This window comes from Bubalus bubalis, chromosome 19 (assembly GCF_019923935.1).
Source record: "Bubalus bubalis isolate 160015118507 breed Murrah chromosome 19, NDDB_SH_1, whole genome shotgun sequence".
In the NCBI taxonomy this organism is placed as follows: domain Eukaryota; kingdom Metazoa; phylum Chordata; class Mammalia; order Artiodactyla; family Bovidae; genus Bubalus; species Bubalus bubalis.
The window spans coordinates 1,553,018-1,577,970 of NC_059175.1; the positions used below are offsets into that span (position 1 = coordinate 1,553,018).

The 24,953-nt window shown below is 42.9% G+C and overlaps 1 protein-coding gene across 3 annotated transcripts in view; it reads left to right on the plus strand.

The window, feature by feature from the left end:
- The window catches only part of DOCK2 (dedicator of cytokinesis 2), a 457,833-nt gene that overhangs the window by 188,889 nt on the left and 243,991 nt on the right, over window positions 1–24,953 (plus strand). For all 3 annotated transcript variants that reach the window (XM_025270818.3, XM_025270819.3, XM_006075524.4), the window contains exon 27: window positions 14,904–14,999. In XM_025270818.3, the coding sequence (XP_025126603.2) occupies window positions 14,904–14,999 (96 nt within the window). The remainder of the gene's footprint in view (window positions 1–14,903; window positions 15,000–24,953) is intronic.

Here is a 24,953-nt window from a genome sequence, read left to right on the forward strand (position 1 = left end):
ACAAGGCTTACAGGACATTTAATAAACAGACTTAGGCTGCACAGAAAGTTAGTAGCAAAGCCAGAATTCACTCTGTCTGAATCTAAACTTTTCCCTACACCTCCTCAAGGGGTAAGTAAAAACTGACTTCCCTTGGCCATCAAATATATTAATAAAAATGCTATGCCAAATTAACTGGAAAAAGCAGAGCGCAGATTGTCTGCAGGCTGCAGACAGATTTTTCAGGCATGAGGGTGAGAAGGTACCATAGAGGAGGTGAGACATGTTGCTGGGCTGGAACTTTGCTTATGGTAGTATTTGTGCAATAAATAATAACCTTGAAAAACTACTCTGCTTAATTTATAAATGTGTCAAATGGATAATGAGATAGTTGCTTTTGTTAGCCATAATTTTTCCTATACATTTTTGTGAGGGATCAGAAATGTAAAAATGCAGGCAAAGTTGTTATTTTTTAATGTCCCCCTCTGGCTTGACATGTCCCCGTGTGGTTGTGAGTAGGTAACAAAGGACAGCTATGCCTCAAAGGACCTTATGGACAGGCACTAGAAATCTGATGAACAGAATCTGAAATGAACTTCTGTGGAAATAGAGTTTTTCTTATGTGAGTAGAGTCAGTCTTTAGAGAACAGAAGTGATGTTTTCATTTCTGGGGACAAGGAATGACATGATTCAGGGAAGATTGGAGAGGAATAGTTATAATCTTCCAAACTTTCAAACAGTCCCAAGAAGACTAAATATTTCTCTGCTTGAAGTCTATTCTAGAAGACAAACTATGACACCACATCCTCTTGGTTATAGGCTAGAAGGTGAAATAAGAAGAGGAGATGGTGCCTGCATAAAGAAAAAGAAGGAAAGAAATCACCAGCATCTTTGCTCTTTGAGAATACATAACACATCTGTTATTTTGCATCAAACTCTGAATTGATAAGATGCAACATAAATTTAAGTGTGTTAGTTGCTCAGTCGTGTCTGACTCTTTGCAGCCCCATGGACTATAACCCTCCAGGCTCCTCTGTCCATGGAGTTGTCTAGGCAAGAATGCTGGAGTGGCTGCCATTCCCTTCTCCAGGGGATCTTCCTGAGCCAGGGGTCAAACCCAGGTCTCCTGCATTGCAGGAAGATTCTTTACCGTCTGAGCCACCAGGGATGTCCTAAAGTAAATTTAGGCAATATCATTTACCCATCCGTTCATCCATCTGTCCAGCCATTCTTCTATCCACTGATACATTCATTTTATATATTTATTCATGTGCTTTGTGCTTGGTCTTCTCTGGTGGCTCAGTGGTAAAGAATCTGCCTGCAATGCAGGAGACATGGGTTTGATCCCTGGGTTCGGAAGATCTCCAGAGAAGGAAATGGCAACCAACTCCAGTATTTTAAGTGGGAAATCCCATGGACAAAGGAGCCTGGAGGGCTATGGTTCAAGGGGTACAAAAGAATCAGCCAAGACTTCGCAACTAAACATCAACAAAATTCTGTACTTACTCTTTGTCAAGCAGATGCTTCACTTTGGTCATTCAAAACTGAACTGTGTGGGTCCCTAGTTTTGAGAAGTATGAATAAGGTTTTGTGGGAACCCAGAAAGAAAGACAACTAATCCTGTGTGGGGTGAAATGGGAGTTTAGAATGATTGAGTCAGAAAAGGCTTTGCAAGGGTGATGATTGAATTGGGTTTTTGACTGCTGAGTAGAAATTGGCAGGTGGACGAGGAGAGAAGGGCGTCTCAGACACAGGTAGGGCCTACTCTCAGGCCATTCTGCCTCCTCTCTGGGAAGGATGAGGTGACCAAGGGTGGCTGTGTTAGGACTCGGGAGAAACAGAACTGCATCAGACCCAAAAGGCTGAACTCCTTGAAGGAGTTGGTTGCAATTTAAGGCTAAGGTGAGGTAAATTCTGTTTCATGAACACATTGTGACTGTGGGAAGATTAAAATCACCCCAGATCTAGAAGCACTGGAAGCAGAAGACTACTTCTAAGTGCTACACACTTATCAGAAAAAAGCTCAATGTACTTCAAGAATAAACACATGCATTTAGTTCAAGATGAACTGGTTATACTAATCAATTATGCCCCTCTCTCACTCTTTGAGAATAAAAAGGGACTGAATATTCAGAAGAAAGAAGACTTCTCTGCTTGCAGCTGGTCAGAAAGGGATCAGAGCCATGGCTTAACATGGCGGGCACTGAGTATATTATGGAGACCAGGAAATAGATGACCTTCTTCTTTTCCAGAAAGCTACCAGAGACTGTATATCAAATTGGAAACTTTGGAATTAATCAGAAAAATGAACTGGTCCTTCCTCTTTCAGATGGATTGTAGATATGTAGGTTTGCCACAGAGAGATAGTAAGAGACTTATCTTTCTGAAGAGTTGACTGGGGGTGATAGTAAACATTAGATATGTGATAGAAGTTTAAAAATATTTAAAATCATCATTACAATTAAGGAACAATGAAGAAAATTATACAAGCTTTATGAACATGAAAACAGACAGACACACATGCTATAGGGGACAGTGAGGTGAGAAAGAGAGAGAGGGAAGGAGAGAGAGAATGAACTCTGACTTCTCCAGAAGAGGAGAATGCCTTTGTTTTAGGAGGCAGGATTTTATCAGCACCATGGAGAGCAGCACAAATTCCATATTGCTTCTTTATAGAGATGAGTTTCCAGGAAGAATTTTAATTATATTCAGTCTTAACTGAAAAGACAACATTGATGTCTGTATAACTGCACACATAGATCAGAAGATACACATTCATTCCTCAGATTTATTGCTCTTTTTTGACCAATCCTCTTGTATTTAAGATTAGCCTACTTTCTCCATCCTTCTGGGCAAAGCACAGAGGTTCAAGGGTAAGATTTGAAAGCCTCCTGTTGTTGGTAATTTTTCTAAAGTTTTTGGTATAATTGATCTTTAAGTCTTATCAGTGAGTGCAGGCTCTGAATTCTGGCTGAGACACAAGATCCTGGGATGTTTCATGAGACCTGTCTCTGAACTCAGTTTTATGCCTGCCTGATTTGGGAGGGAGAGAGTCCATTAAAAAAATTGGCAGTAGAGTTTTGATTTGGGGAGACCCTGCTGAGGAAACTAGATCAATCATCACTGAATGAGCTGTCTAATACCTATATTCTTTATCTGGAGGATTAGGGACATTTTCACTGTTGGAAAGAGGGGAGAAGATTGTGTATATATTTTGATTTCTCTTTCCCCTGGTCTAAGAACCCCTTAGTCATTTGCGTGGAGCCAAGCTGTGTGGCCCATACAATTGAGGAAGTCCATGCCCAGAAGCTTCCAGATTCTACATTCTGATTCCATCCCCTTATCTAAGAATCTCTCCTTATTCTGTACAGCAGTTATGTGACATCTCATATTAGCTTTTCTAATTAATTAATGAAGTGAATCCTGCATCCCCTTATTAAAACTGTGATTACTTATTGTGTGTCAGGTATTTGTGCTAAGTGTCGAACCTAAAATAATGACAGTCTAGCCCTTATCCTCAAGGGTCTCCCAGAGGACTCGCCATCTGTTTTTTCAGCCATGAAAGGGGATTAGGTACGACTGCATACACCATGACCTTTACCTCACAGGAGCTTGTAGTCTTGTGTTTTAATGCTCTTGTTCAGGGCCTCATTTTAACAGGAAAGAATTAGCCTTCAGTCAAAGAATGACATTTGATTCATGGAACCGCAAATATCAACAAATAGTTGGAGGTATATTTGAGAAATCATTTGCAGGATTGTCTGCACAGGCACCTTCTTTGCCTAAAGCCACTGCAGGATTGTGAATGAAGGCTGGTGACACAGTGGCATAAAGCAGAGGGAAACAGAGAGGAAGTGTTTGACTCCAGTGGAGGAGGAGAGAGACGTGGTCAGGAATGGAGGAGTGGGGAAGGCTCTGGGTGATCAGGACACAGAGGGATAGAACCGTATTTAAATCACTTTCTGGATAAATAGCAAAGATTTTCACTGCCAGGGTTTTTCACCACTTCTTACCATATTTTTTAATCATATTCTTATGGATACATAAAATATATTGTCTCATGAACAAGCAAAATGCATTAAAATTAAATTATTTAAATACTTATTTAAACAAATGGGTAATATATAAGCACTTTCTGAATTTTCTGGCCAATGTCTTATTCTTATTCAAACAAGGAATTTTGACATTGCCATAAGACTATGTAATAATACTGAAAATGAGTTAGTGTACAATTTCTGTTAATTATAAATAGCTCACAAGCCCCATTTCTAAAGTGGAAACCCTAAAGGAGCCCATTTCTGGTGGGCCACTTGTTAATTTGTCTTCCTTGTTACATGTATGTATTATAAATAATACAAAATTTCTATAAAGAGCCGTGCACACAACACAGGAGCCTTGCAACCGAGAGGACATAGACTCAAATTCAGCTCCATCACCTATTCTGTGCTTCTGGGCAAGTTTAATAAACCTCTGAATTCCCTCATCTGTAACATGGGAAGAACCAGTATAGTAGATTGATAAGATTATTCTGTGAATTAAATGAGATGTGTCTGTAAAGACCTTGTAGAAGTATCTGGCATATATTAAGTGCTCAACATTTATTGAACAGTAATAATAATTAGATTAGAATGGACCTTATTTTACATCCTAAAATAGGGTAACACTTATCCCCAGGGTTTTGGTCAAGATGCAGCAAAATAATAAATACAGAGCACACAGCTCGGGAGTTGGTGATGGACAGGGAGGCCTGGCGTGCTGTGGTCCATGGGGTTGCAAAGAGTCGGACACGACTGAGCGACTGAACTGAACTGGACTGAACACAGCCCGTTGCCTGACACGCAGTATGAATTCAACAGATGTTAGTTGTGTTCTTTATTCATTACTCCTTACACAATCCCCGTAGATTCCTTCTGTTTTGAAGAACAGGAAAGTAGAGCATCTCCAAGGTACATCTTCACAAATGGCCCCACCCAGCCTCCATTCATCAGCATTAAGATGTTCGACCCTTAGACTTTGGGAGGTTCAGTTTTTTGCACTCTAGGCTGTGTGTTGGAGATCCCAGTGTATTAATAAAAACCCCACAAAACCACTTACAGAATCTAAATAAAAGCAACATTTCTCTCTAGGCACAATGGTATTTGTGTGTGTGTGTGAGAGAGAGAGGTGATAGTTTTGTCACTTTTTTTTTGTTGTTGCTTTAAGTAGATTTTTTTACTTGCCATGAAATGTAGGTAAAAAGCTTTTGATTAATGGAATAAAATATTTCATAGTTGTGCCTTTTACAAAAGCGTTGACCTGTGTGACTTTGCAGTGCTTCTTGCCCACTCTGTCTCAGTACCATTGACAACAGCCCTCTGCGTGTGAGCACCAAGGCTCCATGGCCACCTCAGGAGCACAGGGTGGGGCTCTCCAGGAAGGGAAGCGCCCTCACCTCTGAACACAGAGCTACCTGCAGTGCACGGCTGTCCCTGGTGTGTGTCCACTCAGTCCTCTGTGAATATGGTTCCTTAGGTGTGTAGCATGCGTGCAAGCTTAGTCGCTCAGTCATGTCCGACTCTTTGCAGCCCCATGGACCATAGCCTGCCAGGCTCCTCTGTCCATGCAGGAATACTGGAGTGGGTAGCCATTCCTTTCTCCAGAGGATCTTTCTGACCCAGGGATTGAACCCAGATCTCCTGCATTGCAGGTTGATTCATTACCATCTGAGCCACTAAGGAAGCCCAAGGTGTGTGGACTGACTCTCATTTTGTTCCAATTGGGCAATAGTTCTATTTTCTTTATTATTACACATGATTATTGTGAAAATGTCCAACAAATCTTAGCAAGTAAATTATCCTTTTGACCTCATATCTCTTCCTCTCCTCCCTGTTCAAGAGTATCACGGTTAATGGTTCCCTATTAATTTTTTCAGAACTTTTGGACATAGAAAAATATTTTTCAAAATATAAATTGGCTTATATCATATGTGGTGCTGTGTAGTCTGCTTGTACTGATATATTAAGGATATCTTTCCAAATCAAGATGTATATATGTTCCCCTTACTCTATTGTGTGGATAAGCCCGATTTGGGGACATTATCTTACTTGCTACATTTGGATATTATAAGTGATACAATATGCTATCAACAGCTGTGCACACAAATGTCTGTGTTATTATTTACTTTGGACACATTTACAGAATGATGTATCGTCTACAAAATGCTGCCACATCCATTCATTTCTGTGATCCTAAAAAACAGAGGCAGTGGCAATTACAAGCCTGGACTCTGGGGTCAAACAGACTTGAGTTGGAGTTTGGATCAGTATTTAGGTGACATGTGACCACAGCCAGAACCTCGGTTTCCTCATCTGTAAATCTTGGATAATTAAAGTATTTCCCTCGTTTCTTAGGGGCTTTCAGAATTCCTTAAGGTAATACATGCATGCTGTTGTTCAGTCACCAAGTCATGTCCGACTCTTTGCGACCCTATAGGATGCAGCACTCCAGGCTTCCCTGTCCCTCACCATCTCTTGGAGTTTTCCCAAGTTCATGTCTATTGAACTGGTGATACTATCCAACAGTCTTATTCTTTGTCGCCCTTTTCTCCTTCTGCCTTTAATCTTTCCCAGCAAATATATGCATAATATGTAGTAAAAGCTCAAAAAATGTTAGCAATCATGTGTTGGAAATACCTACAGAGAATCATTAGATTCTCAAAGTAATTCTGGTATTGTGGGTGCCATTATGCCACAGATGAAGAAATTGAGGCTCAAAGATGTGAGACTGACCGTCACAAGGAAGGAACACAGTTAGTGGTAGCTCTATAATCTCTCAAGGAGAGACTGTATCTTTAGAATCCTGAAAATCATTGCCAGAGAGGTTTTGGAGGGTTTAAAGCACTTCCCACCTCAGCACCACCATCATACTTTGTAACGTGGAAGGAGCATAGAATTAGACAGAAGTCAGCTCGGGTTCAGACTTGGCCACCAATGGATGGATAATTCCCTAGCAAGTGGAATTATTGTTCCTGTGTAAGCCTCTCTGATCCCTGTATTTCACATCTGGGGCTTCAGTGGGTTTTTAAGATAAGGAAATGAGATTATGCATGTCAAGTCCACATGCACAACTCCTAGCTTATAGGATGACCTTGAGATTGTTAGGTAACAGCGGTGTGAGAGTGAGAACCCACATCTTCCTTTCCTTTATTATCTCCCTCTACCACCAACTCAAACTCTCCCCTCTAGAGAAAACTAACCTATAGTGTAAAGATACTCATGACCGCAAGAAGGAATTGCCCAAGTCCTAGCCCAAAAGCGGGGGTTACTCATGGGTAGGAGAGGCAGAGATGATGGGGTGCAGCAAAGACCCCCATCCAACTTCACTGATCCTGACTCCCATGTCTATTGAGTCACTAGCTGACTCTTTCACTTGATTCACACAATGAGCTTTCTGTGGTAAAGTCAAGTCTTTCAGAATGGAAACCACTTCTCGTAGGAGGAAAGAAAACAGCCTTAAACCCAGAATTAAACTCATGAGAAAATCACATCACCGCTAGGAGCCAGAGAAGAGAGAGAGGATGACTGTGCTTTCGGTGATAGTGGGTACTATCTTGCAAGGTAGGATGTTTTCTTTCTGGGTTAGTGTTTGTGGTGCTCTCGAGATCAGAAAGAGGTTGAAAGACTTTTTATATAGGAACACAAAGAAGAGAAAAGCAATAGTGTCCATGGATGTTACAGTCAGAAAATGCATTATTACTCTTCTGTTAAACAAAGAAGGTCTTTGGATTTAACTCTGTGACTGTGACCTGATAATCTTCATCGTAATACTGAAAAGAGGAGCTGGGGTTGTCCTTGGCATGAACACAAGGGCCAAAGCTGTTCGCATGCTGGAGCAGAGGGAGCAGTCAGTTGGACTTTGCTCGGCAGAACTGATTTTTCATTCTAGCGTTAATGACATGACTGTCACTGGTTACATGACCTTGTAGTACTCACCCACCCTCCCAAGAAAGTTGAAGTTCAAAACCTGAGACATTTGTATTATATAATCTGATTTTTTTGTTATTTAAACGTTGACCCATGTACTTGTAATTCTTCTAATTAAATCCACTCACTTATAAACATTTAAACATGAAATTTTAGGGTAGACATCTTTGAAAAGATGGTAGATGAAACATAGTTATATATTTTGCTCCCTGTTAAAAACCTACTGAAAAAAATATTAAAGGGAGTTTTATAAAAGGAAGATAGATATCATGTGAAAAAGTAATAAATGATGTGATTCATAAGCCAGCAATGCAGAAAACTGAAAATTCATCCAGTCTAAAGCAAAGATTGCCCCCACAGTTTGAGGAAATGGTGATACCGAGTGTCCCTGGAGGTAGGATGAAGGAGAGAAGTTCAAACAAGGAGGATCGGTTGCAAGTCTGTGAAAGAAGCAGCCTGACTCTGAGCAGCTGGGTCACTGGACGTTCATTCTATAAAGAGGATAAAACAGCAGGTATCTGGACTAGGAGACACCAGGCAAAATTGAAGGGAGTGATGTCTCACTCAAAACAAGGTTTCAAACAAAGTATGCATCCTGGAAGCTCACAGGCCCAGAACTTTCCTCCCACTCAGCTTCTGCAATGCTGGCAGCCAGGCCTTAACCCTTCAGACAAGAGCTCAGAAAAGTCTTGTCTGTGTAATCTGACCAGCCCAGACCAGCCCAGAAGAAAGAATTGTATGTACTGATACCTGAGCTTCTCATAGTAACTCCCTAGTCAGATCACCCTGCAGTGAAGCTTCCAGACCACAAACCCTACTCCTGTGCCCAGGGTTGGCAACCAGCCTTTGAGTTGCCCACACTAAAATGTCACCATTGGTTAAAGAGGACTAAGGAAGAACTCTGGGCTTCCCAGGTGGCACTAAAAATGGGAATTGGTTACAGTTTGGAGAACTTTTTAAACTGCTAAATATGAATGTCAAAGTGTCAGTCACTCAGTTGTGGCCAACTCTTTGCAACCCCATGGACTGTAGCCTGCCAGGCTCCTCTGTCCATGAGATTCTTCAGGCAAGAATACTGGAGTGGGTAGCCATTCCTTTTCCAGGGGATCTTCCAACCCAGAAATCAAACCTGGGTCTCCTGCATTACAGGTGGATTCTCTACTGTGTGAGCCACCAGGGAAGCCCATGCTAAATATGGGTCAAAGCAAAACTGCATACACTACAGCTGAATGGGAAGGAGAAATGGGAAGGACGCAGGGCCTGATGGGGAAGAGACAGGAAAGAGAGTGAGATCATTGTCTTATATGATGGAGAACTTGCAGATAGTACCAAAAGGAAGAAAACGTTTGTTTAGAAAGGAGTAATGCAAGCATGTTTTTGGCAACACAGTCATAAATACCAAAATAACAACTTCAGCAGCTAAAAGAAGTAAAGAGGTTCCCCTGGTGAGCAGAACATGAGGCACTGCCGTTTTGTTGTTTTGCTTCTTTACTGAACCTTGGAGAATGTTTTTAAACTACACACATTTGTAACTTTGATAAAAATAAAGAAATTTATATCACTCTCATTAAGTAGTCAGTGTCACTTGTATAATGCAGAGTCCTCAAACAGTTAAAAATATCATCTGACGGGGACTTCCACTGGTGGTCCAGTGGCTAAGGCGCCCAGCGCAGGGCCCCTGGGTTCCATCCCTGGTCAGGGAACGAGATCCCACATGCTGCAACCAAGAGTTCACTTGCCACAACTAAAGATCCCTTTGCTGCTGCGAAGATTGACGATCACACGCATGGCGCCTGCATCAGTCACTCAGTCGTGTCTGACTCTCTGCAACCCCGTGGACTGTAGCCCACCAGGGTCTTCTGTCCATGGAATTCCTCAGGCAAGAATACTGGAATGGGTTTGCCATTTTCCTCCTCCAGGGAATCTTCCCAACCCAGGGATTGGACCAAAGGCTCTTGTGTCTCCTGCATTGCAGGCAGATTCTTTACTTGCTGAGCCTTCAGGGAAGCCTCTGATTAAGGCATGGTGCAACCAAATAAATAAATATCTGTTAATATCATCTTATGCAGTTAGATAGCAAGTTTCAGAGTTTTGTAATAAATTAGGGTATCAGCTGAACAATGAAAGAGCTGATTTAAAAGTATTTAGGATTATTGTTTTTTTGTTTTTTTGGGGGGGAAAACACATGCTTGTAGAAAATTGTCCTTACATATAAGACAAAATTCTACAAATCAGTAGAACCTTTAGCAAACCAGCAAAAAGCAAAAAACAAAACTCACATTTGGTTATTTTTCTACAAGTTAACCTTCATAACTTGTAGAGCTGTAATCAGTTGTGGATGGTTCAGTTCAGCTGCTCAGTCGTGTCTAACTCTTTGTGACCCCATGGACTGCAGCACGCCAGGGTTCCCTGTCCATCACCAACTCCTGGAGTTTACTCAAACTCATGTTCATTTAGTCAGTGATACCATCCAACCATCTCATCTTCTGTCATTCCCTTCTCCTCCTGCCTTCAATCTTTCCCAGCATCAGGGTCTTTTCAAATGAATCAGTTCTTGGCATCAGGTGGCCAAAGTACTGGAGTTTCAGCTTCAGCATCGGTCCTTCCAAAGACTATTCAAGACTGATTTCCTTTCGGATTGACTGGACTCTCAAGAGTCTCCTCTAACACCACAGTTCAAAAGCATCAAGTCTTCAGCTCTCAGCTTTCATTATAGACCAACTCTCACATCCATACATGACTACTGGAAAAACCAGAGCTTTGACTAGATGGACCTTTGTTGGCAAAGTAATGTCTCTGCTTTTTAATATGCTGTCTAGGTTGGTCATAGCTTTTCTTCCAAGGAGCAAGTGTCTTTTAATTTCATGGCTGCAGTCACCATCTGCAGTGCTTTTTGGAGTCCAAAAAAATAAAGTCTGTCACTGTTTCCACTGTTTCCCCATCTATTTGCCATGAAGTGATGGACCAGATGCCACGATGTGGATGGTAATCAAACAAAATTACATTTCCCGAGAATGTTAAGAGGACCACTCCCCTCTTTTCCAATGTGAGCTTGTCAGAAATGTTCTGTTTAAAAAACATGCCTCCTCATTTTGCTTTATTTCCAACTTTCGGATCTTTTTCCTAGACACTTGCCATAAATAAGCTTTAACTTTAAAAATAAGCACAATAAACATAAAGGAATATTACTGAGTTCTAGCTAGATGCTGCTGTGTACTGTCTGTTCTTCCCTCTTTGTTAAAAAAGGAATCTTGCATGACCTAGAGGGGTGTTAAAGACATATTAGCACTAAAGAGAGATTTTTCTACTTGGTGTTGTCAAAACAGTTGAAGAAAAATTTGAAAGAAGGGGATACCTTTCACACAATTGTATTCAAAGTTAGGAAATGCTGTGTCTGTGTATTACTACTTAAAATTGTCTCCTATATGGTATGCTCTGTCACAATTCTGGAAGCACTGTGGGAAATCAGTAGTTTTGAATCTCATTCCACAGAGTCTTGGGCTGACATCAGGACTAGGATGAGCCAGGAAGGCAGGGGCTGCCCCTCCACCCCCGTTTGAGCTCGCCTTTCATTATGTTATATAGTAGGTTTAAGCATAAGATTTCATTTAAGGAAAGGACTCCAAGTTCCTTCCAGATCTCACAGCTTATGATTATTAAAAGAAAAAAAGTCACTACAATTTGCAGTGTGTTTAGGTTGGAAAGATTAATTTCTTTGCCAGGGCCATAACAGGAAGACTGACTTTGTCATTTCAATTACAAGCCACCGTTTAGTTCGAGCCTGTAAGACATGTTCCTAGAGGTTCCCTCCCTTGCCTGGCAGCGGAGCAATTAACGGCGGGTGATTTGTGGCTGCATTTTTACTGCTTAGCGCAGGTTTATCATCTTGAAAGTTTTCCATTTGCATATACGCTGTACATTCTTTGGGTGACATTTCGATATCATTCAGAGTTTAGATTGTGCATTGCCTTGCACTGCACCTTCTGCCACGTGATGGGACTACAAGCGGGCCAGAATGCTGCTGCAGACCTAGGGGAATGGGAGCTGCAGCCGCCACGCACTGAAGGCTTACTGCGCGTTGGCCCTTAGTACTTTTCCCGCAGGACTTTATATTTCAGTACAGTGCTTTGAGGTTTCTATTGTTTGTCACATCTTATAACTAAAAAAAACTGAAATGCAGAGAGGAAAGGTAATTCACCCAAGGTCTCCAGGCTCAAATAAGCAAAACTGAGATTCACACCCAATCTGTCTGATCTCAAAACACTCTGCTACACAACTTCCCCTTTCGGGAGCTTTCAGAGTGAAATGAATTGAATTTGACAGTTTTCCACTTTTAAATACCAAACTTCCTGAGCAGTCTAATTGATGCTCTTTGGACTAAGAAAAATGGCTATTTAAAAGAGGCAGAGGGCAGGAGGGCAAGAGAAAAAGGTTTTATTATCTGTATTGGTAAAGGAAGAGATGTAATCCTAGAAAAAAATAACATCAAGTGGAAACTATCATATAAATTTGCAGTGGGCTTAAGTTGATGAAATGGTAAAGGAATACAGAGAAGATAAGGGAGTAATGAAAAAAAGCACTGAAGATTTCTTTAAAGGGAAAGAAAAGGTTAGAAGTCACCGAGGGCAGTTGGAAACTGGCTCAATTGAAGGCAGAGTCTGTCCATTTTGATGTATGGAAGAGGCTAACGAGGTTTCAAAGTAACAACCAGAGATCTGTGTCCCTGTTCCAGCCAGTCTGGGTGAGATTGGATGAGGGGAAGGTTCTGCAGCCAAACTTCTGGGTTTGAATCCTTTTTCCCTGACTTTCTAGCTGGCTGTCTCTGTACAAATTACTTGACCTCTCTGGCTTCAGTTTCCTTATCTGAACAACGGAGATCGTAATATCATCCATCTCGTTGTGAGAGGAACTAAAGTGTTTAGCAATGTGCCAGGATTTAGTAAGCTATAAGCATCATGCTCACACGATGTGCAAGAAATAGGAGATTGTAAACCAGTAAAAAGGCTTGAAGAAACAAAGGGGAAGGAAATCAGGAGGGACGTTCACCTGTAGCCAGGAAGTAAAGGCAGATGTTCTCTTGCCCACTCCTGAGCATCAGGAGGAAAACGTAAGATGTGGGGAAAGGCAGGATAATGGGGAGCTCAAGCCTAGCAAGAGACTGAGGTCTGGCTGAACTTAATGGAGTCTGAGAATTGTTTCTGTAAAATACATGCTCTGATGGCAGCTCTGGTGGCAGAGGTCCTTGCAGTGAGCTCCACGGGGCTGGGGAATCAGGGCTTAGCCAGCGTATAGAAGTGAGTGTAGGGCAGAGAGGGGAAGAAAGCTCTGGGTTATTCATCTTTGGGTGCCAAGAGTCACTGAAGGCCCATTGGGAGGGAAGGACATTTTTTAATAAGCACTTCTTGTATTCTTATTCTCTCTTTCACAACTGTGAACCTATTTTCCATTCATTTGTTACATTAAGAGATAAACCATAGTTACGCTGGATGCAGCAAAGATATATAAGGTGCTTTATGAATGAGTGAATGATCACCTGCTTTTTCAGCCACCATTTCTTTATCACTTTCTTTATGTCAGTCTATTGTTAGGTCCTGGAGTCACAGGATGTTCCCAAATCCAAACCTTCATTTCTTGCACTTCACTGTGTTGTGTCATGGTTCTTAGCTGTCAGAATAACCCACGTGCAATTCAGAAATCACTGATGTCCAGGGTTTATCTCAGACCTGCGGTTTTTCCTGCAGTGGAATTAGGCAAGTGAATTTTTCCAGAATTCATTTTTCACTTTTATGTTCACATCAACCATGAAAGGCTGGTTAGAAAACCTTTCACGGTTTATAAATAAGGAACCTGAAGCTCAGAAAGGTTAAGATGATAAGTGAGGTCACATAGCAGGTGAGGGCAAAGTCGAAACTCAGGTCCAGAGCTAGTGAGTTTACAATCCCACAGCCTTTCCACTTGGCCACGACTACTCTCCTGGGTATACATGAATGAAGCTCTGTGCTGTACGTCTATGCTGGTAAAGGGACCTGAGGACATAGGCTGCTGCTAAGCCACTTCAGTAGTGTCCGACTCTGTGCAACCCCACAGACGGCAGCCCACCAGACTCCCCCATCCCTGGGATTCTCCAGGCAAGAACACTGGAGTGGGTTGCCATTTCCTTCTCCAATGCATGAAAGCGAAAAGTGAAAGTGAAGTCGCTCAGTCGTGTCCGACTCTTAGCAACCCATGGACATAGGCAGACATACATAAAACGCTTCCCTGCCACAACGCATGCTCAAAAACCACCACCAAGTCCTACCCGAGGTTCAGGGACTTGTATTTAAAGTGGCAGAACCCTATGAATGTTACGACCTGGCTCATTGTTGACTTCTTTCCTCCAAAGGGGATAAAGCACTTTCAACGGCACAAGCTCTCCCATAGTTACGGTTTTCATTACCTAACCCCAGTCCCAGCTACAGAAACACTGCCTTCTTTTTTTCTATCCAGCCTAGACTCCAGCCTGGAGGTAACAGAGGCTGCCTGCCATTGCTAATCCTTAAGTTACCTTGGTGTCTCAGCTTTTTCGTCACCTGTATAACCAGTTTCCTGCATTAAATTTCCTCTTATTCCAGGTTAGATCCTGTTACACGGATGAAGAAACCAAGGTTCAGAGAAGTTAGGTAACTCATCCAATATAATATAGTAATTCTCGACAGAGTTAGTATTCTGAACCATAAGTTTCTGATTCCAGAGTTTAAGTTCTTAATTACTGACTTAAGTTTAAGGTGGTTAGTGAAGTTCCTGGTGCCCCAAGCAGGTGGTGATGGCAAGGAAACTTGATGGCGATGCTGCTGCTGCTGCTGCTGGTAATGGTGGTGGTGGACGTGGTGATCACCATGCTTACCACTGTTGTGTGTCCTTTGGAAGAGGTGTGCAGACATTATACAGTGTCCTGGTTGTCACACAGATGTCTCTGTGTTATAGGCCTTCACCTACCACCACATCCAAGAAATCATGGTCCAGCTGCTTCGCACGGTGAACCGGACAGTCATCACGATGGGGCGGGATCATATTCTGATTGTAAGTAGATCTTTTCCTCTTGTCAAACATTCCAAACTGTTTGGGGTCAAGGGATGAATTTTCTGGAACATCGGTCATATTAAATGCCCAGCAACAATTGTTGCTTTGTTTTGGATTATAAAGGTCAGATTTTTCCTGCGTGGGTTGGGAGAACATGAGAGTTAACTCGAGTTGCTAAGATAAAATTGGGCTTAGGACTTGTCTACCAAGATGAATGTAGCAGGTAAGTGGAGCCTCTCTTAGTCTCAACTTCCTCATCTATAAATGGTGGAAAGTTCTGTCACCAGAGAGAAGATTTTGTAAGTAAGGCACGTCCAACTGTGTCACTCCTTTGCTCAATCTCGCTAGTGGTCTTCCATCTCACTCAGTATAAAACCCAAACCATTGCTAGAACATGAAATGCCCTCCCCGCCTTGATGGTTCTTTTATGTGTTTCTCCCACACATAAAACATTATTCCATTAGCTATTCCCTCTGCTTAGCCTATCTATTCCTTGCTTATACCCTGATGTTAATCAAATCTTGGCTTAGGTGCCGCCTTATCAGAGAGACTTCCCTGCCTGACTGCTCTGTCCACAGTATCCAGCACTTGTCCATCTGCTTTCTGTCTCTACACCTTGCTCCTTCATGTTTCTTAGTTCAGTTCAGTTCAACTGCTCAGTTGTGTCCAACTCTTTGTGACCCCATGGACTGCAGCACACCAGACTTCCCTGTCCATCACCAACTCCCAGAGCTCACTCAAACTCGTGTCCATCGAGTCGCTGATGCCATCCAACCATCTCATCCTCTGTCGTCCCCTTCTCCTCCTGCCTTCAATCTTTCCCAGCATCGGGGTCTTTTCCAATGAGTCCATTCTTGGCATCAGGTGACCAAAGTATTGGAGTTTCAGCTTCAGCATCAGTCCTTCCAATGAATATTCAGGACTGGTTTCCTTTAGGATGGACTGGTTTGATCTCCTTGCAGTCCAAGGGACTCTTTTAGTACTTATCACTATATAAGTGATATATATCTGTATATATCTATGTGTGTGTATGTGTGGGTGTATGTGAATGTGTGTGTGTGTATGTATATATATATAATTTTATTTCTTTGCTTATTGGCTGGCTCTCCTTGTAATAATATGAGCTGAAGAATGAAAAGATCTTTGTCTGTTTTGTTCATTTGTATCTCCAGACCCTTCAGCAGTGCCTGGAATATAGTAGGTACTTGATAAAAACTTGTTGAGTGAATGAATGAGTGAAGGAAAAAATGAAATGCACCAGGCAGGAACTCTAAAATTTAATGGAGACAAGTGCTACTCAGCTTTGATTGATTGAAACTATGTGGGATTAGCTATACAGCTGCCAGAACTCCCAACTTCTCGAGAAAAGCTGAAAATTCCCATACTTTATGTGAAATTTCCTGATGTTTAAGGGTTGGCAGCTGCTTAAAAATATTTATAAACATTTTATGATCCCCAAACATCTGGATTCGGCTTTCAGAAAGCCAGTTTGAGATCTCTACTTTAAAATAGTATGATATGAGCCAGGTTTGGGGATGTCGACTATCAGTAACTATAGTCCTGCTTCCTGGATACAGAACATATGGTGCTGAGGGTTTATTCTAACAGTCGCTGGGCAGGTATTTGATCCCTGCCTCGAAGCAGCTAAGTGTAACAGTCTTCTTTCTCTCCATTCAGTCCTGTCTGCTCATGTGGGTGCTTGGCTCCTTACTGCACAGTGTGTACATTTAAGAGAGTGGTGGCATCCATGGAGGGCCCCAGCAGTACCCAGGGACTCCTGCCTTCTGAAGCAGAGAGCCATGTGCATCATCCTCTGTCATTTGTCCATCCTTCCACCTTTAGAGCATCACCATTATTTTTTATTCAGTTACAAGTTTCCACATCTGTGGTTCCCTTAATGCACCTTAGATAAGCATTTTATGACCTCCCTAATCTTTATTCCTTCTCTTTGGAGCCAGACCTAAAGACAATCATCACTCTATTTGGCTCATTCCATATATAGCAGGCTCTTAAGTCTCTGTCTCTTTTTTAGAGCAGTGAGTCTTTAAAACAGTGCCTGGACCATAGAAAGCACCAAGTAATTGGCGTCTGTTATTATTTTGCTTTCTCTTTGGGTGAACTCTCTGAGTTCAGCCGCTCAGTTGTGTCCAACTCTTTGTGACCCCACGGACTGCAGCACACCAGACTTCCCTGTCCATCACCAACTCCCAGAGCTCACTCAAACTCATGTCCGTCGAGTCGGTGATGCCATCCAGCCATCTCATCCTCTGTCATCCCCTCTCCTCCCGCCTCTCCCCTTCACATTAGCAACATAGTCAGGCGAGCCGAGTCTGGCCCTGTGTCATGCTGAGACCTTTGTTTGGTGCCGTGTCCCGGTTGCTTGCCCTCCAGTGCACACGCTGCTGGTCTGTTGATGTTTGCCAGGACACTCCCCTACTCTAGAATGTTCAGTGGCTCCCTGCTGTCTACCAAATTAAGGTATAAATGCACTAGTCTGCCATTCTCAGCTTCTGTGATCTGGCCATAACCAAAATTTTCAGCCTTTTCATCTACTTTTATCCATCCACAGTATCTAGCCAAAGTGGATATCGGCATATTGCCCCAGCTGCAGCCTGGCGTGCTGCAGTCCTTGGGGTATCAAAGAGTCAGACACGACTGAGCATCTGAACTGAACTGAACCGATGTCGCCCAAACTTGCCTGGCACTTGTTCACTTTCATGCTGCCTTGTCTGGAATTGTAATCCTACCTAGTCTTCTAGGTCCAGCACAAACAGACTCCCCTGTAAAGCTGCCCAAACCTCATCAACCTGGTTGAGATCTCCCCATTCTTCTAAATCACACAGCTCTCTCATCTTTCTCTTTTTTAACAGCTTCATAAGATGTAATTTACATACCTTTAAATTTAACCATTATAAGTATTCAGTTTGATGAGCTTTTATAATGCATATAGTTGTACAACCATAACCATAATTTAGTTTACAATACTTTTTTCACCCCTAAAAGTTGTGTTTGCAGTGACTGTCCAGCCCACCCCTACCGCTTTACCCCTACCCTAGCTAGATTAGCAACCACTATTTTCTGTCTCTATAGATTTGCCTTTTTTGGAAATTTCATATAACTGAAATCATACAGTTGGAGGCCCTTTGTATCTGGCTTCTTTCTGTGAATAGTTTTTTTGAAGTTTGTCTATATTTTAGGGTATTTCAGTATGAAATCGCCTTTAATTACTAAAAAGTATTGCACTGTAGTGTTCTTGCCTGGAGAATCCCAGGGACGGGGGAGCCTGGTGGGCTGCCGTCTATGGGGTTGCACAGAGTCGGACACGACTGAAGTGACTTAGCAGTAGCAATGAATATATTACATTTTGTTTATTCTTTTTAAGTTGATAGATATTGAATTGTTTATGATTTTTGGCTATTGTGAGCACTGTTGCTGTGAACATTTACATGTAAATGTTGTGTGAACAAACTCTAATTTCTCTCGGGTAGAAATGTAAGAGTGGAATTGCTGGGGCCTACGGGAAGAGTGTGTCTAACTTTATAAAACCTGCCAAGCTCTTTTCCCTGTTTTTGCCATTTTACTTTCCCATCAGTGTACGGGTGTTCCGTGTTCGCCTACACCCTCACCAGCACTTGATACTGTCAGTCCTTTGGGTTTTAACAGTTCTAGTGGCCCCTCATTGTGGTTTTCATTTGCGTTTATCTGACGACTGTTGGTACTGAGCATCTTTTCCTTTGCCTGTTTTGTTTCGTTTCTAAGTCATTTTCATCCGTGCAGTTGACATCTGTAGCTCTTCTCTTTACCATAAGACTTGGGACTGGACCTATCTGTAACACGGGGGTAATGACAGGCCTTTTTCATAGACTTGCTGTGACAGTGGAATGTGGTAATGCCCGAGAAGCACCTGCACGTGTGTGTCTTCTACATAGTACGCATCTGTTTATTCACGCAGTATTTTCTGAGAGCCTCTTATATACTCAGCACAAAGGCTCAGAAATGAGTCTGGGCCTGCAGGAAAACCATGCCCTCCAATGGGCTGCCTCTCAAGTACCTCACACTCACTGTATCCCAATCCCAACTCATCACGAACCCCCGGAGTCTCCGCCACACTCCCAGCACTCACCATCTCAGCTTATGGAGCTGACCTCCTAGAACTGAGGCGCTGTCCTTGGCCCCTCCCTCTCACCGCTGCCACTTCTAGCCACTCGCCAAGTCCTGCTGTTCTCAGCACCTCTGACCTGGTGCCTCCCCACCCCACTCGGCTCCCAGCACCCCTGGTGACACACTCAGTCATCAGGCTTACCACACTTAGTCATTTACGAGGGGGTTTTCTGACTTCTGTGCTCATGACCCCTGTATTCCATGGACCGCCATGAGGACAGGGACCACATTTAACTCATCCTTTTTATCCTTCTCACCTAGCAGGGTACCTGGTTTACTGTGGGTGCTCAATAAATATTTGTTGAGCAAAGGAATGAGTGAAATACTCCCTGAAAGTATGGTGCTATAGTATACCTTCATATTTTTGTATATCCTTTTCTCTCAATTTAGATTGCCTTTCCTTTTTCAGGGAACACTTTTTCTGATTACCAGGAACCCACATTTCAGGAAGTGTGGGTAGAGTGTAAAGAATTGCCTGTTCAGACTTTCCTTGCCCTGCCCAGGCCTGATGCTGGGCTTCCCTGGTGGCTCAGTTGGTAAAAGAATCTGCCTGCAGTCCAGGTTTGATCCCTGGCTTGGGAAGATCCCCTGGAGAAGGGAAAGGCTACCCACTCCAGTATTGTGGCCTGGAGAATTCCATGGACGAAGAGTCCATGCAAAGAGTCGGACACGACGGAGAGACTTTCACTTCGCTTCACTCCGGCCTGACGCTGGGAGCCTTGCAGAAGCTCTGAGCTGCCCGCTGTGTCGTTAGTCTCGGTGACTCTTGGGTCCGCTGCTGTAACTACGGTGACGAGAGTGCCGAGTAGGGAGTACTAGAGGCGTGTAGCAAGCACTCCTCACTAGAAACAGGGATGTGCCTAAACTTGTTGTTCTTTAGATGCTAAGTCCTGTCTGACTCTTTTGCAGCCCCAGGGATTGTAGCGCACTGGGGTCTTCTGTCCATGAAATTTCCCAGGTAAGAATACTGGAGTGGATCGCCATAGCCTTCTTCAGGGGCCTGAACTAGAAGGAAGAAATAAAACAGGTCTTTCCTGAGATTTAGCTTCATTTTCATAAAATAGGCCTTTCCAGCAACTCTTAGAACTATCTCATCCAAATTAAAGAAAATTATGTTGGAAAGTAATTACTCAGAGGTCAGGGGTCTCTGTATTAGCACTGAAGGCCCCAATTTAAATTCAAATTGAAATTTGACAAGGAGACGAGATTGCCATTCCAACCATCACTTTAAATTTTCCAGATATGATTTTTATTGGCTGGTTTCCATTACTTGGGAATATTAAACAATCAATTTTATGACAAAAACCAGAAGCATCTAGTTCTGAAATCCCAAGATGCCTTGACTGGGCGTAGGCTGAGTTGCTCTTGTGTCACTACGTGGGGTTAAATAATGACTTTTTTTTCTTATTTGTAGGAGTAGACACGTTGCAATAAAAGGTGTTGGCTATTAAAATTACAGAAACCCTAGCTAGGATGGATTGATTCTTGTGTGCAGCACATTGTAATTATCATTTGCTGGAAATAGCCATTCCTGATTTTCCTCTGTAGACCATCTGCCTGAACAATGAAATGTTGATGGTAACAAATGAGCAAAAGGAAATTTTTACAAAAAGAAAAACAAACTTTTACATGGCTGCTTCTCTCTCTTCCTCTCTTTGCCAGAGTCTAATCTGTCAGATAAATGTTGATTTACTGAAATGACCAAAGATTTTGACTTTGATGCTGAGAAAGGCAGCGTGGTTTGGTAGAAAGGACGTTTTGGATAAGGGCGAGTAGGAGAAAGTTTCCACACTCTAGACCTGGCACAGGGAACTGTATTATTTTTTGAGATCTTTGTCAAATATCTAAGTTTCCTAATTTGGCCAATGCCCATCCTCTTTCTCTCTTTCCCTGCCTTCTGAGGCCCTGAGTCAGGGGCAGAAAATAGATTTCACTGTATGTGCCAGCTCTGGTGGGTTGGCAATGGCTGCCTGTTGTACTGTGTTGAAAAAAATTCTCAGGCTACATCTTGGCTCAGTGGGAAGAAGTGCTGAATTGATCTGTGATGTCTGTTACAAGCATAAGATTAGAGAACAGCAATGTGTACAAGATTCTTGCAAATATTATGTATTGACTGAAGTAATTGGCGTTTTCTGGCTTAATCCAAAAGCTCCTTTATAACCAATATTCCCTTTCACATATTCTTAGCTCTTTAAGAAGGTTGTAGTGTAAGAGCGAACACGCAATGGAAAAAGCCAGTAATCTGAGAGTGTGCATTTTTACCAGGGAATGGTTTCTATGTGCTACAGTCATATTTTATCCAGTGTAAGATGCACCATGATTGTATGATATCATTAGAAAGAGATCTTGCTACCAATTAAACTGCAGCAAGGTAGTTTATTATTACACTGACTATAATCTCCAGAGATTGCTAAAATATAAGAAAGGTTAACTGAAAATCCCTCTTGTGCAATGGCGTTCACTTTTGAGGCTCACAGGTAAGTGTGACCCTCTTCCATTGGTCAGGAGAATAGATTGACTGAGCTTCCAAAGATGGAAGCATCATAGTTAAAAGTCACATGGCTAGTAGCAGGATGGGATGTGAACCAAGGGGCCTCTGACATCAGACCGTGGGTACCTTGTGTTGTCCCCCAGGTCTCAAAGTGTGGGGGAAAATGTCCAAGTTCACCTGTGCAGGTGAGGGGGCATCAGAGAACCCCTCTCTGGCTGATGAGTCCTGCTGCTGACTGCTCTAGAAAAGGCTGTGCCCAGCCTCTGGCCTCCCACCGCAGAGGCTGGACAATCCCACAGGGAGAATCAGGAATCCTGAGCACCACCAGAAGTTCTTGGAAGGGAAATGATCTGATAATTTTGTTGAAATTAGGATCTAGCTTTATTTTAGGTAGTTAAAATAAGCCTCTTGGTGATATATTTTGGGCCTAATTACCCCAGTTTTCGCAGAGTCTACTGAGTGATTAAATACAGGTAAATGCAGTTGAGATGAGGCCAGCTCCAGAATTTCAGAGCAGTTTATTCAAAAAGGAAAAAACAAAAGTGGAAAACATCCCTCAGAAAGCACCTGAGTCATCAGAGAGCCAGAATTTCAAAGCTCTGACTTCTCTTTCCAAATGACAAATGGCCCATCTGCTTGATTACTCTCTGCCACCTGCGAGCCCAGCGACTCAGGCGGCCTGTGCAGGGGCATGGCGGCAGTGCCAGCCCCACTCACATCAAGCCCATCCCGTGGAGAACACGTCTGAGGGCAGTCCAGGACCTGAGGAGGTGGGGGGCTCGACCGGAAGTGGTCAGTTGACTCTTGACCTTCACTTGGTGACCTAACACTTCATTAAAAAATGATGTGTACACTAAAGCTCTCATTTATTGAGAAGACATCGGTGTTCCAGGCAGAAAGTTAAGTCACCATATGTGCTTCACCTCACTTAATCTGCATCAGGTACTCATATTTTACAAATGAAATAATGAGCATAGAAAGGTTATGTAGCTTGCCTGTAACCACAGCTTATTTGTTGAAAGAGCTAGAATTTGAACCCGAGGGGTGCCATTGCTAGAGTCCCTGATCTTAAATAGAATATACTTAACTATTACTTAAATATACTTAAATAGAATATACTTAAATACTCCTACACTATTAATACCTTAAATTGCTATTTAGGCATCAAATATTCTAAAGGTCATAATGAGCACCTTAAACCTAGCTGCTTTTCTGCCTAGACCGTGGAACCTAATGGGATGACCTGTGTGGTAACTTTTAGAAACCTATAAGATGGCATAAAATATTGGTGGTTTTATGATGGCAATGATATCTTTGGGATCAAGCTGTTCAATTCTGGTGACTGAACCATAAAAACCTGTGAAGTCAGGAAAATTTTCTGTTTATTTGAATGTTGGTGCTTATGAAATAGCAGGTCTTAGAGAAGACAATGCAGAATGGAGACAAGGAGATTCTAAAGGGCTTTGGAAGGACAGAGAGTCATCGTCTTCCACATGCAGCTCTTCTCCATATCCTGCTCGTTCTGGTCTACAGACCTCTCAGACGGAAGTGCTTCTCTCTCCCACTGAGGCCACCGGCCCGGGTCCGGCCGTGACTATCTCTCGCCACTGCCATCGCTACAGCTTCTAATAAGACATACTCCCTTCTTTCTCGTTCTGTTCCAGTTCTTCACACTGGCCAACTTGGTCTTCTGAAGTAGCACTTCTCGTGGAGATAAAGCATCATTGGCCCCACAGTTTCCCAGGATGAAGGCCCAGCTGCTCAGCATGGCTCTTGGGCACCCAGTCCAGGCTATGCCTTTCCCCGGTGCCCCTTAACTCCCACACTTGTGCCAGCGCGAGGGAACTGCTCTGTTGCTCCCGGAGTGCTCCTTTCCCCTTCTGCATTCTCCTACAGGCCACTACCTTTGTCTAGAGCAGCAGTCTCCAAACTTTTTGGCACCATGGACCAGGTTCCTAGAAAAGAGCTTTTCCATGGATCGGTTTCAGGATGTTTTAAGCACATTACACTTATTATGCACTTTATATCTACTATTATTACATCAGCTCCACCTCAGATTATTAGGCATTAGATCCTGGACGTTGAGGACCCCTGGTCTAGAACAAACCCTCCTAATTTTCATCTCAAGACAAGGTCTTCCACCATGCGAACTCCCTTCCTCCTTCAGGTTCCTGGGCAGGGGTTCCTGCCCACTGGCCCAGAGCATGGCAAGTAGAGGTGCTCATCTGAGCTGTGAGCGTGAATGAATGGAAAGATCAAAACTAACTGAAAGCACAAATCAGTGGTTAGCTTTAAAAAACATTCTGACTTAAAAAGTAAGATGAGAAAAGATTTTCATGCCAGACTTTCCCTTAAGGATTTGTTTTGAATATCTATATAAAATTCCAAATACTTTATTGGCTTTGTGTAGTAGCATTCTTTTAGGCAAATTAAAATTTGAGAGCCAGAGCATAAAAATCCAGCCTCATTTCCAAAGCTTCCTTTTGCTGCATGATAAGTCACATGATGGGAATTGTGAAGTTCCTAATTTTTTTCCTAAATTTTATTTATTTTTATTTTCGGCGGCGCCAGGTCTCCATCATGAGGGCTTTCTCTAGTTTCAGTACCTGGGGCTTCTCGCTGTGGCAGCTTCTCTTGCTGTGGAGCTCAGGCTCTAGGGTGCTCAGGCTCCGTAGTTGCGGTGCACAGGCTTAGTTGCATGTGGGATCTTCCCGGAGCAGGGATTGAACTCGTGCCCTCTGCATTGGCAAATGGATTCTTAACCACCGGACTACCAGAGAAGCACCAAAAGTTCCTAAATTTTTAAAAATAGCCACTGCATTCTCTCTGGTCCACCCAATTGAACAGACCTCTGCCAGGACGTAAGAGCACCCCTAGATAATAGACACGCTACTGCCTTGACAGTTTCACACGTGACTCAGTAACACGAGCCTTGTGGTTCTGCAGGGCAGGTGAGCTCAGACCCTGGAGAAGCTGTGGCCTCCCCTGGCCACCCCAGGGCTGCTATTGGCAGCACCCAGAGAGAGGGAGGCAGAGACCAGGTTTGAGAAGAGTACAGGGAGTACTAGGAAATGCAGGACCAGTGTATCATTATCCTAATGACATTGCCTGCAAATATCTCAGTGTCTTTTGGCTTCTGTCAGTAGAGCTGGCCCCATCTGATTTTGAATAAGTACTTTTAAGTGTGTTCTTAAAGGGTAGACTCTACCATATCTCCTATCCTATTTCCTGGTGCTAGAAGCAAGGCTGGTCTTACGTCATCCTTGGCGAACCTTGCAGACTTTAGAAGGTCTTCCGTTTAG